General features: G+C 44.6%; 1 protein-coding gene across 1 annotated transcript; it reads left to right on the top strand.

Moving 5' to 3' along the window:
- The first annotated feature begins 8,208 nt into the window (after window positions 1-8,208).
- On the top strand, window positions 8,209-12,833 carry ostn (osteocrin). Its single transcript, XM_036537173.1, has 5 exons — window positions 8,209-8,275; window positions 9,770-9,868; window positions 10,847-11,070; window positions 12,156-12,265; window positions 12,578-12,833. Exons 2-4 carry the CDS (start codon window positions 9,770-9,772, stop codon window positions 12,235-12,237), a joined length of 405 nt encoding a protein of 134 aa, XP_036393066.1. The 5' UTR covers window positions 8,209-8,275; the 3' UTR covers window positions 12,238-12,265; window positions 12,578-12,833.
- The last annotated feature ends 3,115 nt before the right edge of the window (window positions 12,834-15,948 follow it).

The raw sequence follows: 15,948 nt of genomic DNA, 5'->3' as shown, positions 1-15,948 counted from the left end.
GTGTGTGGTGTTCAGTGTTTTAGAATGAAAGCTATGCATTTGGTGTTCAGAGTTTAAGGTGGATGCTGTGTGTGGTGTTCAGTGTTTTAGGGTAGAGGCTGTGTGTGGTGTCCAGTGTTTAAGGTGGATGCTGTGTGTGTGTGTGTGTCTGTGTGAGTGGTGTTCAGTGTTTTAGGGTGGAGACTGCATGCCGACTATGATGTGCGTGAACATGGTTTGTGTAGGATAGTGATTTACATCAGTGCAACAGTTCACGGAGTGTGGCTGTGAGATTGAGTGACAGCAACGTCTGTTATACTTAAAAAAGCAATGCAAATATCAAAGTGTTAATCTGAAATGTGGTAAGGTTTGATTGTCATGTGCTTAAAGTAAAAAAAAAAAACACTTAAGCACATAATTAATGTCGAGCGAATGTTTTACACATATACAGAGGACATTAACGTACCCTATTCAAGAAACTAACGAGGAACAGGACAATTGACAGCAGGCGGAATGTGTGATAAAGACCAGGTCTTAAAAATATCATCTTTCTAATCCCCTCTTTTGAAAGTGCTGCTACTTCACTGTGACACCCCCTCTCCACAACACTACCCCCGCACTCCTGACTACTTGTGTGTGTTTGTGTATGTGTGTAATGTGTGATGTACAAATTGTTTTTGTTGAACGTATGTATGTGAATAGTGTCTGTAAGTAAGAGAGTGTTTGTGGATTGGAGGTGTTTGTGAAGTGTGTGTGTGTATGTGTGTGTGTGTGTGTGTGTGTGTGTGTGTGTGTGTGCGTGTGCGTGTGTGTGTGTGTGTGTGTGTGTGTGTGTGTGTTGGAGGTGTTTGTTGAGAACATAAATGTATACATGTGGTTGTGTGTATGTGTGTTGGGATGTCTTTGCAAAATGTGTAAGTATGCATGTGTGTCTGTGAGGTGTGGGTGTGTTCATAGAGCGTGTCTATACATATTTGTGGTGTGGATGTGTTTTTGTGCCGTGGGTTGTGTGTGTAAAATGTATGTGCATGTGTATATTTGATCTGTGGGGTTGTCTGTAGAGCATGCATTACAGGTTGAGTGTAGAGTGAGAGGATGGGGTTGGTGGGAGTTCAGCTTCTTGGCTCCATCAAAGAGACCCAAGCCTCCCCCTGCAGGTCACATGCTGCAACTATACCAAGGAGAGAGAATTTCCATACGGCTTCATAAAAAAAAAAAAAAAAACTCATGGACCTCCTGCATCACAGTTAGAACTACAGTCTGGGTAAGTGACCAGCTACATACCACATTTTTGAAAAAAAAAAAAAGAGCAATAATGGATGACAAATAAGACACAAATCGCAGCGATGAATTGGAGGTTTGCTGATGATGTGATCAGCTTGGCAGCAGGGAAGGGTAGTTCAACAGGACTCACAGGGACTTGGCCGTGGCTGCACCTCCTCTGTGTATCAAAGCCTCTTTCTACTCCTGCAGTGTGACCTGGAGTAACCCTCTGTGGGGGAGGGACTGGGGTTTGGGGGGGGGGGGCTGCAGAGGTTGGGGGGTTCATGCAAAGGTTGGGAGGGGCTGTAAAGGCGGTCACTATTCGGGGGGAAATGGTGGGGGGTTTAGGGGTTCCTCTTTTGGGGGTTGTAAGGGTAACGGGCAGGGTTGTAGGGGGATAATGGGGTTGCGTCTATGTTTTCTTTGTGGGCGTGTACTGTGCGGATAATTTGCAAAGTTTATTTGTGAGGGCTTTGATTACGCCCTCATTCTGTGATGACCGTACGTGTTACATGATCACTGGTGATGGTTGCAGTGCTGCTTTAGGCAGTCAAAGCATGGCCCTGTTCCAGCCTCCCAGCGCGCGCTCGGATGAGGACCGATTCCGCCAATCAGCACCAGAAATCCCTGAATCCCTGTTCACCACTGACTTCCAGGGGGCTCCTGGCATTCACCCCAACTGGTACAAGTCCAACCCAAGCCAGTCACAATAAAACCAACCACAACGACCAGCCCCAACCAACCACACTGCAACCAGCATAGTCCCTACCAACCACAACATAACCAGCCAGGGCCCCACCAACCACAACACAACCAGCCCAGCCTCATCCAGCCAAAATACTACGAGACACAAATAAAGTTGGGGGGGTTGGTGGGGGGGGGGGTTCCAGACACAAATGCACACACTTGCAGACTCAAAAGGGTGAGCTCTGGACAACGGCCAAGCCTCAAGGGGCGACATCGAAGAAAAAGGGAGATGAAAAGAATCAAAGAGAAAAAGAGAACCAGGCCAACATTCGCATGCTTTCTGTCCCCTCAAGTGAAATGCAGTTCTTTTTGTATTATTATACATTCACACGCTGCTTTCTTCTCAGTCTGCCCATTAGAGAGAATATGTGTGCTCTGACTCCCTCATCTGGGAGAAGCGAGTAGTGCAGCATTCATATTCTTACAAAATCCAGAAAAATCTTGATGTCTTCAGGCACTGTTAACACTCCCTTTACACAGCAAAAGAAAGGTTGGCACACTTTTACAGCACAGAATCATAGCGTTACATGCATGGACAAGTGGGAAACTAGCCTGCAATCGTTGCAATTATGTGGCACAACTCCACTGACAAGACACGGTTACTTCTTTGCTGAGGAGCCCCAAGTCTGTTGTCCATACACAGGTGAACACATTACTTGTGGTCCCCCTAAACATTTTCATCAACCTCAGTCAAACTCAGACATCTTGGTAACTGATGTATGAATGTAAACTGATGTGCACTGAACAGAGATCAAATCTGTAAACTTAGCAATGGCACAGCACAGGTGTTCACAAGACATGGACTCAAATCAAACTCTTATGGGGGAGGCAGTAATCCAGATGTCTATTACAGAAATTTCCAATCCATCTTCTACACATGTAACTAAGAATCCATTAAAGAATATGCCTGACAAACTGACTACATTCAGTCCTTCTCCTTCCATTTATCGGCAGGGATAAACTTAATGCCATTAAAACATATTGTCGCTTGGGTGGGAATTAGATGGGATGATTGTTATAATGACAAGAGCCACCCCTGTGATCCAAAGTGAATGAGAACCAAGCTACTGAGGGTTCGAATGTCAGAGCATCCTTCAGGACTGCCTTATTCAGGTCCAGGGTGCACTCGTCAGAACATAACGGACATTTAAAAAAAAAAAACGTAATCAGCACCAAATCACTTTTACAGACTCTATAAATAAACCATTTCAGTCATAACGTTTACAGCTGGCTGTTTTAATGCTCTGACCTGTGCCTTCAGCAATAAAAGACATTCAGAGTGTTAAGTACACAGCGCTCCTCATTTGCAATGCAAATACTTCCAGGCAGTAACGTGAGAGGAGGAAGCAGGAGCCTCTGCCATTTGCGGCTGATGCATCTGCTGATGGCTTTGTGTCACGCATGGCAACCTCCTGAAGTCTTTTTTAGTGTGCATGCACAAACGTCTATACAGCCCACAGAACAATGCCTGGGTTTGAGAGGGAATCAAACTATGGGAAGCTATAGGATGTGAAGTGAATGTTAAGTTTCCATGACATTGACATATGACATTAATTGTGCTCCCGTTCACTGTGGGTACTGCTTTCCAAAACTGTAAGTAAATTGTTTATCAACAATACCATAAAAAGGTCTAACATTATTTCAAATGTGTTCAGACATTTGTTTGGCTTTGCCTTAAATGAGAACTTAGACACATTTGAATCACTTAATGTTTTTTTTAACTATTAATGATCTGATTTTAGTAGAGACACGAGGTCGAACTGGAAAATGCAAGTCCTATCTGTATTCTTCGCGCCAAGGTCAACGGATTCCCGTATCTGCCCAGATACAATACATGTGGATCCACAGTATCAACACTCTTGTCATCCAGCTCTAGCTGTACCCTAATCGTTCATATCTGTGCGCAGTCTGCACACCAATATCTAGTCCCACGCTGCTCCAGCCACGAGACTCTGCTCTGTCCTCTCCGTGAGCAGCCCTCAGAGTGGAAACGTTGAGAGAGGCACATCTGGAACTGGGCTGCCGCTGCACAGGAAGCTGCAGAGTCTGTAGGAAGAGGAGAGAGGGGGTTTTCTTTGTCAAAGTCTGTCCCCTGTTTGTTTACCCAGTAATGAGTGTAATCATACGCTTCAGCAGGTCTCGGAGGCACCGCTCCGCCCGCCCACGCCTGGACCCCGGTCCCACCGCGGGCAGCCTGCCGTGGCCGACGTAACCCGAGGCGCCGTGTGAATCGCACTTTAATCGAGACGTGGGGGAAACTTTAGATTTGGGCCGGTTGTGAGCGGAGGAACCCGGCTTCCTCCGCTGCAGTTTTTCCCGGGACGGCCGCGTGAACTCTATCTGTGATTGCTCCTCACGACGTCGCCGTGGAAACAGGTGAGGCAGCGCTCTTGCTGGCGGGCGCCCATTCGCACGGCCCCGAGCTAAAGCTGCTCTGCGGACATGCTGCCAAAAGCAAACAATTACCGGGAAAATGTGGAAAAAGTAGATAATGTTCATCTTACACCCACAGTGGAGAAAGTGATGTGGCCTTCAAGAAACGGCAGGTGCCGCTTCTTAAAAAACACCTCCTCTGCCCTTCCTAGTGTCTCTCCAACCAGCTGATCCAGACAGGGGTCAGAGGTCACCTCCACACAAAAACACCGACACGGTAATAACAAACAAAGAACGCAGTGGAGGCCCAATCAAAGCACGTCAGTACTGAGAGTATAGTTAAGCCACACAATTACAGTGCTGAGTGCAGTTACAGGGCAGCATATTGTTACCTGGCATCCACTTCCCAAAGATAATAAACACCATATTTGAGCAACAATATTATCCTCCTGTCCAGAGGATGTACTCTGGTGGATCTGGCTGTATCAAGGCCTGATTAAGAAATATGGCTATGTATTCATAATTGTCAGGAAAGGCAGAAAAGGTCTGATCACTTGCTCTGATCTGGCATGCTGAGAGTTCAAATCTGTCATCAGCTGAGCACGACATGCAGAAACAGATGCCTACGGCATGATTATCTGATGGGGATACAGAACCTTTGCAAGAGTGCTCATCCTTGCTCTTTACCGTAAGGCCAAATGCTTAAAAGGACATTATGCGGTGTCTGCTGCTGGACAGATTTAAAGAAAAGAACAGTCATTCTCTCCTCAGATCTCTCTGTGTTTGACAGTCTGCACAGCTGCATGTTTGCATACCTTATTCTCTCAAGAGAGACTGACAGACAGATTCACACAATGCAAGCACAGTGTAAAACATAAAACATGACCCAACGCAAACACCATGGAAAAAGCAATGTGATCGCATTAATAACGCAACCGTGCATTTCATGTAGACACTCATCTCACACACCAGAAACAAACAAACAAGAAAAGAACACCACAGGTGTTTCTTCTACTGCTGTTTCCAAGCTGTGAAAAAAATGTTTTTGTGTAGTCATTTTAAATCAGAAACTGTGTGTTTAGTAGGGATGATGAGCAGAACCCATAAAATATGTGACCTGCTACCAGGAAACAAAATACAGAGGGTGTTTTGATTGCATGAAAATTGACATTTCAAAGGAGATTAAAATCACTACCACTAAAACAACAAAACCAAGAGCTCAGGGGCAGAGCATGCCCGTCCCATAGCTCCGTAACGTTCCCCCTTGAGAGTGAAATCACATGCAACTTTAACGATCCCCTCATTACCTGTCACTCTACCTGTCACTTTTTCCAGTGCTAGAGGTGTGTGTGTGTGGCTGCGTGCGTGTTGTGGGGTCAGGACTCATGACCCTGACGGGGGTGACCCGGCTCGCCTCTCTCTCACTGACCCTGACTCTGCAGTCCCCGGCCCTTGCTGCCTAGCAACGGCAGGTGGGACGGATGACATCACCACTGAGGTCTTCATTAATAACAGGACTCAGCTGGGATCCGGATCGAGGCGCAGTTTCCGACATTATTAAAGTATTAGCCTTGTCATTATTAACGCAGGTGTGTTTTCTCAATGACCAAATTCTTCTCCCCACGAACGGGTCCTGTCAGAGCGGAGAGGAGGAGGGCACGTGTGAGCTGTCCTCTCTGTCCCCGTTTTATTTTTACATTTTAGGGAACCCTAATTGTGGACTGGGAAATGGCCACTGATATGATTTAATTATAGCACAAAAGAGGTGTAAAGAGGTCACCCCCCATCCAGCCAGCCCGCGCTAAGGCCCAACTGTATCTCACTGCTGAACCTAATAAAAGCTCAGCATCTGTGTGGGGAGAGCAGACATGCCCTCCAACCTCCACTCACTCTGCTCTGTTCTCATCTAAGTGTTACCGTGTCTAAGTGTTCCTGAGGTGCAGTATTATGTATTAACGTGACTGTGGGGTATTACAGTTCAGATTTTTTTTCACTTTGGTAATGCTGCAGTGTTTTCACACCATCAGCTGCCTCCATGTGTACAGCTTGCTTCATTGGTGTGTAGCATGGCGTAGCATGGCAGTATTTCTGCACAGTATGGTGGGGTGATATATTCTAGCAGTGCTGTGCATCATGCACACTGTTTTTCATAACTTTTCACCTTCCTCTGCGGTGTAAAGGACAAACAGAGAAGGCTTTGCTCTGAACGGGGACTGAATGAAAGTATGAATATTATTGTGGTGACTTGTGTTTCAGTGGTAAAACAGAGGGCTTTGCTGTGCTGCTGTGTTCAAACCAAAAGCGCTAGGCGTGACCCATGAAGGGGCTGCTGGGAAAACCATCATGTGAAACTGAACTCGCACTGATCTTAGTGTTGATCTGCAAGACAGACCCAGATGTTTGGGCTGAAGCAGAATGGATATTCTTTCCTGAAAAGAGCATCGTCAAGGAGACGCATTTGGAGGCTTCCGAAAGTGGCTGGTGTTTAATGAAGAGCCATTAGCCGAATCTCATCCCACATCCCCTCATCTGTCTCCCCAGCCGGACGCCCCCCCCAACCTCTACTCAGCGCTGACTTCATTCCCTTCACCCGGCCTCATCCACACACTTACAGACTCGCACGCACACACATACACACACACGCACCCGTGTGCACATACACACACAGATATCCATAAGCATTCACTCTCACAGACAAGTAAGAGCAAAATACTTTCCCTTTCACCTTAACCAGTGATAATACAGTAATAACATCCTTAAAAGTTTCATTTGGGATCCTGCTAAGTACATTTGTCTATATTTGGGGTCATGAGTTTCTGGGATGACCATAATTGTAAAGGAATAAAATCACATTTCATGCCTTAGTTCAGACCACTACAAATTTAAGTCTGTACTCTTTGATGACTGAGGTTATAGTATGAGAGATCAGAGTTTGAGCAGCCTGAGTGCAATTTAAACTGAAAAAGATACATTTAGACAATGACGGACAAGTGAGAGATCAGAGTTTAGACTGTGGAAGATCAGCGTTCAGACTGTATCAGGTCAGTTTTTAGACTGTGGAAGATCAGTGTTCAGACTGTATCAGGTCAGTTTTTGACTGTGGAAGATCAGTGTTCAGACTGTAGCAGGTCAGAGTTTAGACTGCGGAGGATCAGAGTTTAGACAAGGAGAGATTACAGTTTAGACTATGGAAGATCAGAACTGGTAGAAGGTGGAAGATCAGAGTTTACACAGCAGCAAATCAGAATTTAGAGCTGTGGAACATCAGACTATGGAAGATCTGAGTATCGAATGTGGAAGAACAGCATTTAGACTGTGAGAGATCAGAGTTTTGACTGTGAGAGATCAGAATTTAGAGAGTGAGAGATCAGAGTTTAGACTGTGGAGGATTAGAGTTTAGACTGTGGAGGATCACAGTTTAGACTATGCGAGATCTGATTGAGACAGAGCTGCGAGATAAGCCTGCTGACTCGCCCACACATTCTCCAGGCTATCCCGTCCACCACTCTGCAGCTGCAACTCCATCACCCGGACAGCATGCTCATCGGAGCAGCACCTGACCTTTCTTTCGCTTTCTGGGACATTAATTCTGGTGCCCTATGCAGGGGGGTGTCTGGGGGTGGGCAGTAGCCCCTTCTGCCCTCCCCAGCTGGTCCTCCAATCCCCAGGCACCCATTAGCAGGTAACAACCCAATGCAAGGTAATGAAGAGAGGGGTTTAGGGCAAGGAGCAGTGGAAAACGGGGGTGAAATGATGTCAGAGAAATCGCAAGTGCTGATTGGAACAGAGATTCCAGAGGAGAGCCTATAAAAGTGGGAAAGTCCACACCAGGAACAAGCAAAGCGAGAGAAGGAGAAACGTGAGAAATTCTGGGAACTTAGTCTGGGAGTGTGTTCCAGAGTCCTGACTGAAGGTAGGACCCAAGAGGGCTTGACATCCTGTATGTGTGTATGTGTGCGTGTCTGAGTGTGTCTGTGAACGTGAGAGAGTGAGTGGCAGAGAAACATTATATTTGAGAGAGTGTGTGATATTATGTTAAAAAAATGATGTTAAATGCTATTTTGGGAGACAAAAATAGAGTGTTTTGGTGTGTGTTCTTGAGGAGTGTATGTGCACTGGGTGTGGTAAATATGGTTTTTGGCAAAGCTTATGATAGGATCTCAAAATAATCAGATTTTACCTAAATAAATACTATTTCAGTTTTTGGTGTTGAATAAACTGGGCAGCACTGGGGAGCACTGATTAGGGACTTTTATACATTAACTAGTTACTAAACCTGAATTGCAACAGTAAATGCCTTGGTGTACAAATACGTAACATGGATAAGAATGTCATTTAAGTAAATAAACAATATATTCTAATATAAAAAATAATTGTAATTTGGGCAGATTTACATATTTTTTCAACAGCCTTTCCTCTCTCATAATGATTAATGCTGGCATAACTCAGTGTGGTGCTGTAACTTATGGGGTGCAGAGTGGAGTCGCCATTGTGACAGTGTAATACAGCAGTAGGGTGTGTTTTTTCAGAAGGGACAGGAGGTGGCGGTGTGGAGTAATGAGTTTGACATGAGAGCGCTTTCAGAGCATGCGAAGGAAGGGGGAAGGATGCTTGGTGTAGAGAAGAGTCTGTTCAGAGAAATGCTAAATATGAGATCAATATTCAAGAAAACAATGATCAAAGCATGAATTTTGCATGTCAGCTGGCTCTCTCTCTCTCTGGTGTTCAAGAACAGGCAGTGTCACAGCTGGGTTAGGGTTAAAAGACAGGCAGTGGTGGAGTCACGGTTAGATTAGGGTTAAAGGACGGGCTGTGGTAGAGTCACGGTTAGTGTAAGGTTGAGGTCAGGGGTAGGTCAGGGTTAGGGTTAGGGTCAGGGTGGACATGAGTTAGATGCTGGTCTTGATGTCATGTGTTTATGTAAGGGGAAGGGTTGGGGTGTGTCGCCAGTAGCGTCGGGCCCATTCTCACAGTCAGGGCTGGGCTGCGCGGATCTCCTGCTGTTTTCACAGATGGAGGTTGGGTGAAGGTAAACACAGCTCTGTATCACAGAAACCCAACACCTCAGTCTGTCTGTGTCCGGCAGAACAAAGGGAAATCACACTCTGAACACGCCGAACACTTTCTCACACACTAAACACTCTCACATACCTAAAACCTCTCAATACGCGCTCGCACATATTGAGCACTCCTAACATTCTCACTGAACACAGTCACTCCATACGCACAGTGCCTGAACATCGTACCAGCTCGAACAGCTTCTTACACAAAGTGTGTGTGCGTGTGTGTGTGTGTGTGTGTGTGTGTGTGTGTGTGTGTGTGTGTGTGTGTGAGGGAGAGAGATAGAGAGTGCGTTTCTATGTGTGTAATCAGTCTGTGTGCATGTGTGTTTATGCATGTGTTTCAGATGCTGGGCTGTGGCTGTGTTCTGCTCTCTTGTCTCCTCACTGTGACTCTGCTCCACTGTGGTGCAGACAGCCTGCACATCACACAGGACCCCCCGGAGGTAAGAGCCAGGACAGCGCTGGGCAGGAAAGGAAGGGGGGAGGGCAGACACACTGCCATAAATGGAATGGCAGTGTGTTGTGATGTCAGACTTTTCAGAGCAGAACAGCCAGAATAGGCTCTGAAATGTCAGCAGCCGCACATAAACCTGGGCACCTTTAAACACACCAGCATGTTCAGTCGCACTTTATAGAACATGAACGTTTTACAAGAGAATGTGAACGCTGGGTAGTTCAGGTAAGATGCCCTTCATAACAGGCAGAAAGGTAAACACAGGAACCTGCCAATGAAGGCTTCGCCACACATAGGCACAACCGTGCAGAATTCACACAGGCAAAACATATGCACAGGGGCAGAACGCACCTTCTGTCTGTGGAACTAGACAGAGTAAAACCTAACATATTCTCTGTGATGTGGAGCCTGCGAGCGGAACGTGCAGGAGCTGCTGGGTCCTGCAGGACCGAGATGGAGGCGCTCCTCTTGCTCTGTTGATCCTGGCTCCACTCGGCAGGTCAGGACACTTCCCTTCCCTCATCTCATTATGTGGAACAAATTGAGATGACGAGCTGTCATCACCCACACAGAGAGGGCTATAAATACATCTCTGCTCTCCTGACGGAGGTAAAAACAACAGAAACATCAGGAAGAGTGGGGAGAGAGGTGCGCTTGTCCGTCTGTCCAGCCGTGCCTCAGATAATTATCTAATTATGCAGTCCCCGCGCAGTCAGAACAGCCCCTAGGCTCTCTCCCTTCTCTGCTGTGTGACTTTGCATGGACCTGGAGTCTGTCTGCTCCTGTATCTCTGTTCCAGATGTATGTCTTGACCGCACATGTATCCGCTCAGGAAACCTGCACCATACCGCAGTGGGGTAACTAAACAGCTGCTGCTGAGACTTGGTGAAGGGAGTCCCTTTTAGTTGTGTGAGCTTTGGAGACAGCTGTCGCACGTCCAGCTGAAACGTTGTCTTCCTGACCGCAGTATCTGGACTCTGCGGTGCTGGAGGACCCCGGCTTGCCAGCCCGGTCCGGGGAGGAGAAGCCGGGCAGCGACCTAACAGCCAAACTGCTCCTGCTGGACCAGCTGGTCCACCTGGAGAACGATGTCATCGAGACGAAGAGGAAGAGGAGCTTCACTGGGGGAAGCGCTCCGCTGGACCGCCTATCCATCAGCAACGTGGACCTGGGTAAACAGGGCAAACAGAGGTAACAGCCCACGCCCTCTAAAGGCATGGAGTCAAGAGAGGAGGAAGGAGAGAAAGTCACATAATGTTGACATCTTCTGAGCCAGTTATGGGTCTCACCATGCTGGATCTGACAGTGCCGATCATGTGCTTTCCTCAAGCCCAGTGAAGCTGGCACCAGCCTACCTTGACGGCACAGCTGTTCAGAAGTGACATGCTTAAAAACAACCACCCTCCCCATGACTTTCACAGAGGTGTATGGTATTAGAATGGGATGGAGTGGGACAGCTCAGCTCTGCTGTTGCTCCCTGTGCAGTCCACTGTAATGAGCACGCTCTGATGTATCACACCAGGAAATGCTTGTCAGTCATAATTTGGTCCCTTTTAATGTGACTAGTAGAGTGTATTGATGTATTTGTAAGTTTTATAAAGGAATAACAATTTATAAGGGAATAACAAAGAAAGTTCTGGCCTTATGTCAAGCTATTTTAATGAAAATATTTAACCAACTATTATGTTCCCAAAAAGGAAATTATAGGAAAAGGAAAATATTTCAAGAGCACACACTCACTCTGATCCTGCATGGTGTTAATCTATATAATGAACAGCTGTTAGTTAATTTTGCTCCCTGTAAAGCCCATGCAGTACAATGTTTTACAGCCTACCGCTGTTGACCATATTTGCATTTTCAGTAATAGTTTAACCACATGTATTACCGCATTGCCATTTAATTTCCTGACGCCCTTTTTTGGGCCATGGAATGTCCAGTTATGGTTTGTATCAATGGCTGTCTCATATTATTCAGGACCCCTTTGTGGGAAGGACATGTTGAGGTTACACGTGATCATACTACAGTCACAATGGAATCACATTCATTACATCCTACCTCTCTGATGTGTTTTGTTCAGCTTGAGTTGGAGCGCACATTACTTTTTGCAGCCGTTGAGTGTACAATATATCAAGATGTGGGAATTCAGGAAGTCCCACTGTCCCATATAATCCCTTGGGAAGCAGATTGTTTGCATTGAGCATTTGTGGTGAGCAATAATTGAGTTTGCAACAGTTAGCATAACATGCTGTAGCTAAGCTCAGTTTCTCCCTAAACAGAAAAGTGGAGACACCACGGAGGCGAGTGAGTGCTCCCATTGACCGAATTGGAGCAGGTCGACTCCCCAGCACACGGGGCTAGGTCAGCCTCCATCTCTCTCTGCCTGCAGGTAGGATATACCGCTTTTATTTCTGTCTGCAGTTAGGACACCCAGTACCCTTTTATTTTTAAACTGGAACACACAGATCACTGTGAGAACATTACCAAAACACTTACAAACACACAGAAACAGTGGAAAAAAAAACAGCATGGCAACATTGCTACAACTCACATATAGGCAGAGACATTTTGAAGCACACCTACACACAAACCGACATACACACAAACACCTGCGTTTTAACCAAGTAGCCAGGTTATATGACTGAATGTGAATATGAAAGATATGGGCAGGGCAATTGATAGTCTGTTTTTTAATCTCCAGGTGTTCCTCCGGCAGATGAAAAATGAGGACCCCCAGCCCCCTCCCCTTCACAACGTTGCCAGGGAAACTGAGGGAATATCTAACACAGTGTGCATATCACTGTCACATGCCACCCCTTTTACCTGTATTTGAGCTCACCTGTACAACCCGTCTTGCACAACCATCCTTATAGACACCGTGTACCTGTACTCACTTGTACAACGTCACTGTCTTGCATACTCAAATGTATACACCCACTGTCTACCTGTACTCATCTGTACAGCCTTACTGTCTCTCACACTCATCGTAATATACAATCTGTTCACAATGACTGAAGGTTGCATGTCTGTGGCCTTGACAATTAAATTGATGATAAAAAAATAACCTGGGCTCTCGTTCTGATATTTATTGCATGATTCTTTTATCTTATGCTCTTAACACACACACACACACACACACACACACACACACGCGCGCGCGCGCGCACACACAATACCATTACATTATATTACATTACATTATGTTCTTTAACAGAGTAACAGAGAGTTACAGAAAGTGCTAAACTAGTATAGAGTGTTTTTTTTTAAAGAAAATAGGGATAGATAGAGAGGAAGGTAGACTAGAGATATAGCTTGAAAAGATGAGTTTTCAGCTTTCTCTTGAAGGCACCCAGGGAGTCTGGTGTACCAGTAAAAAAACTTAACAACAGTAGTTGCACCCTGTGTGTAACTTTTACAAAATTTTCAGCATGTCAATCTATGCCAGTGTTTCTCAGGCCTACTCCTGGAGGCCCACTGTCCTACATATCTCCTATCTATCCTTATTCCAAACACACCTGATTGAAATGAGTGTGCATGCTCTTGATTAAATCAGGTGTGCTCAGCTAATCAAAAGTGCCACTGATGAGTTCAGTCAGGTAGTTAGAGCAGGGAAAGATGGAAAATGTCCGAAGCAGGGGGCCCCCAGGAGCAGGACTGAGAATTAGTGATCTATGCGACAAATAGCTATCAAGGGAGAACAGGACCTATGCTTCCTTGACTGTCTTTGACATTCAAATTAAAGGTATTCATTTTATTGTAATATATTTTTAACGCTGACATTTAACAATAACTTGCTAGCTAACTAAATTGTTGGCTATAGACACTTAAATCACAACAAGACCATTGAATAAATGTTGCTAATGACACAGTGCAGTACCATAGTGCTGGCAGAGAGATGACAAATAGAACAGGTAAAAAGTTTGGACACACCTGAATAAGATAATGGGAAACATGCATTCGTAGACATGTTGATCTAAAGATTTATGTTTAAATGCTTGAAACCTGTTTCTTAGACACACATATATAGTATATATAGCCTATGTATGAATTTGATTCCAAAAATGTAATGTTTTTTGGCTACTTTGAAGAATCTAAAATATACAATAGTTTTGATTTAACACTTTTTGGTCATTGCAAAATTCAATTTGTGTTATTATATGGTTTTGATGTCTTTACTATTATTCTACAATATGGAAAGTCATAAAAATAAAGAAAAACCATTCTATGAGTAGGTGTGTTCAAACTTTGGGCTGGTACTGTACATTGTCCTGGAACAGTTAGAAAGTATCATGGACCACCTAGCTGACCAGTAATCCAAACCACTAACTCAGTGGTCTGGACCACTATCCTGAGAGGCTAATATTGTATTACAATTTCTACAAAGTGTTACAAATCCTTCACCATCAAGTGATTCAGCCATTTCCTGCATGGGATGCAACAGCACAGACGACTTCGTAAAATTTCTCTACTTTGCTGTTGATCGACCATCGAAATGGATTAAATGAAATAATTCAACAATAAAACTCATATAGTGTACAAACCTTTCACTTCCACTCTCATATACAACATACAGCAACTAATGACAGAGAAATGTTCTCATTTTGTGAACTCACATATCTGATATTGACATTTTATGCCATTTAAGTTTGACCATTTTTGCAGACGATCTGAAAACACTGCCCACCTCAGTTCCAGAGCTGCTCCGTTCATCTTTCATAATTAAAGTTGCAAGTGTTGGTTGTGTGTGGCTGGGTTGGGTTAATAATAATAATAGCAAAAACTTTTGCCAGAAGATATTTTATTTGGCATCCAGTCTTTGATTTCTGTCAGGCTACGTGTTTGCGTTTGTGTCTACATCACAGAGAATGTTCTCTTTGGCTATACACCTCATGACAACACAACATGCGTGGTGGAGCCACCCTGATGTTTTCACATACCTTCCATTGCCTGGAGAAGCAGTCGTAAACCTTCCAGCTTGAAGAGTTACAAAAGTATGGGAATCAGGAATAGTGAGTGTGGTTGGAGGAGCGCCACTGAGAGCTCACTTGTGGCCCTTTTAATTCACGACAATGGTCCTATTAATTATTGTAATATTAAGGAACTTGCATGTGCAACATTGAATTTAGGCACTGGCATGAGTGCTGCATACTGACAAATTTAAATCTGTGACTATTGTTTCAGTCACTGTGTAAATGTGATTAAGTGAAGCCTATGTTCTCTCAAGATCACTGCACTCTATCTACAGGACTGTCTCGACCCAACAGCTTCGCTCTTCTCAGACACAATCTCTGTCAATACTGGTGCCTCAGTGGTGGAATGAACTTCCCATGGAGGTTAGGACAGCGGAATTACTGGCCCCCTTCTGACACAGACTCAAGACCCACTTCTTCAGACTGCATCTCAGTTCCACTTCAATCCCCACTGCTTACACCTGCTACCTCTAGTAATCAATGTTAATTTTACATGTAGTATTGTGATGTATTTTGATTCTGTGTTCTAGGGACTGTTGTACTGTACTATACTTGGCTTCCATCAGATTGCACAAGTTAATTTGTGGTAGGGCTTGAGAAGGGTAATGCTCACATTCACTGGTCTGGGAATGTTGTTAGCCTGGTCTGACACTGTTGCTTGTTTAAATTTTATGCATATACTTATGTTCTATTGTGCTGGAAGTTGCTCTGGATAAGAGCATCTGCTTAATGCATGTAATGTAATGCAATGTAAAGTAAAACATACTCCTCTGTTGAACCACTGTCCTCAGTTTAATCTTTATGTTCATGGTGAAGACCTGTTTTGAAAAACAGTAGCTGATTATCTGTTTTATCCTGGTACAACACATAATAATTTATGTTATGGAACAGCAAAATGGGTCCACAATGCCAGTTAAAGATTAGAAGTGTTTCTATTATATGTTTTTTTATTGTTTAAACAAATTTCAAGAGAATACTGAAAATAATAACACACATTTCACATCAACATACTGATCTGTTCATACCCTTTAATTGGGTCTCAGCCCAGGAGGAGATGTTGCACTTTGTCTGTGATCACAGATATTCCATATTTTAACCAAAT

This window comes from Megalops cyprinoides, chromosome 9 (assembly GCF_013368585.1).
Source record: "Megalops cyprinoides isolate fMegCyp1 chromosome 9, fMegCyp1.pri, whole genome shotgun sequence".
NCBI classification, from domain to species: domain Eukaryota; kingdom Metazoa; phylum Chordata; class Actinopteri; order Elopiformes; family Megalopidae; genus Megalops; species Megalops cyprinoides.
The sequence above is the reverse complement of the archived record's forward strand: the minus strand, read 5'-3'. Positions and strand labels throughout refer to the sequence as shown.

Bases quoted from the DNA above. Each gene is read 5' to 3' on its own strand.
- ostn (XM_036537173.1), top strand. From the start codon at position 9,770: ATGCTGGGCTGTGGCTGTGTTCTGCTCTCTTGTCTCCTCACTGTGACT. The intron at 9,869-10,846 runs GTAAGAGCCAGG...TCCTGACCGCAG, and splicing joins TCACACAGGACCCCCCGGAG to TATCTGGACTCTGCGGTGCT. The intron at 11,071-12,155 runs GTAACAGCCCAC...CTCCCTAAACAG, and splicing joins GGTAAACAGGGCAAACAGAG to AAAAGTGGAGACACCACGGA.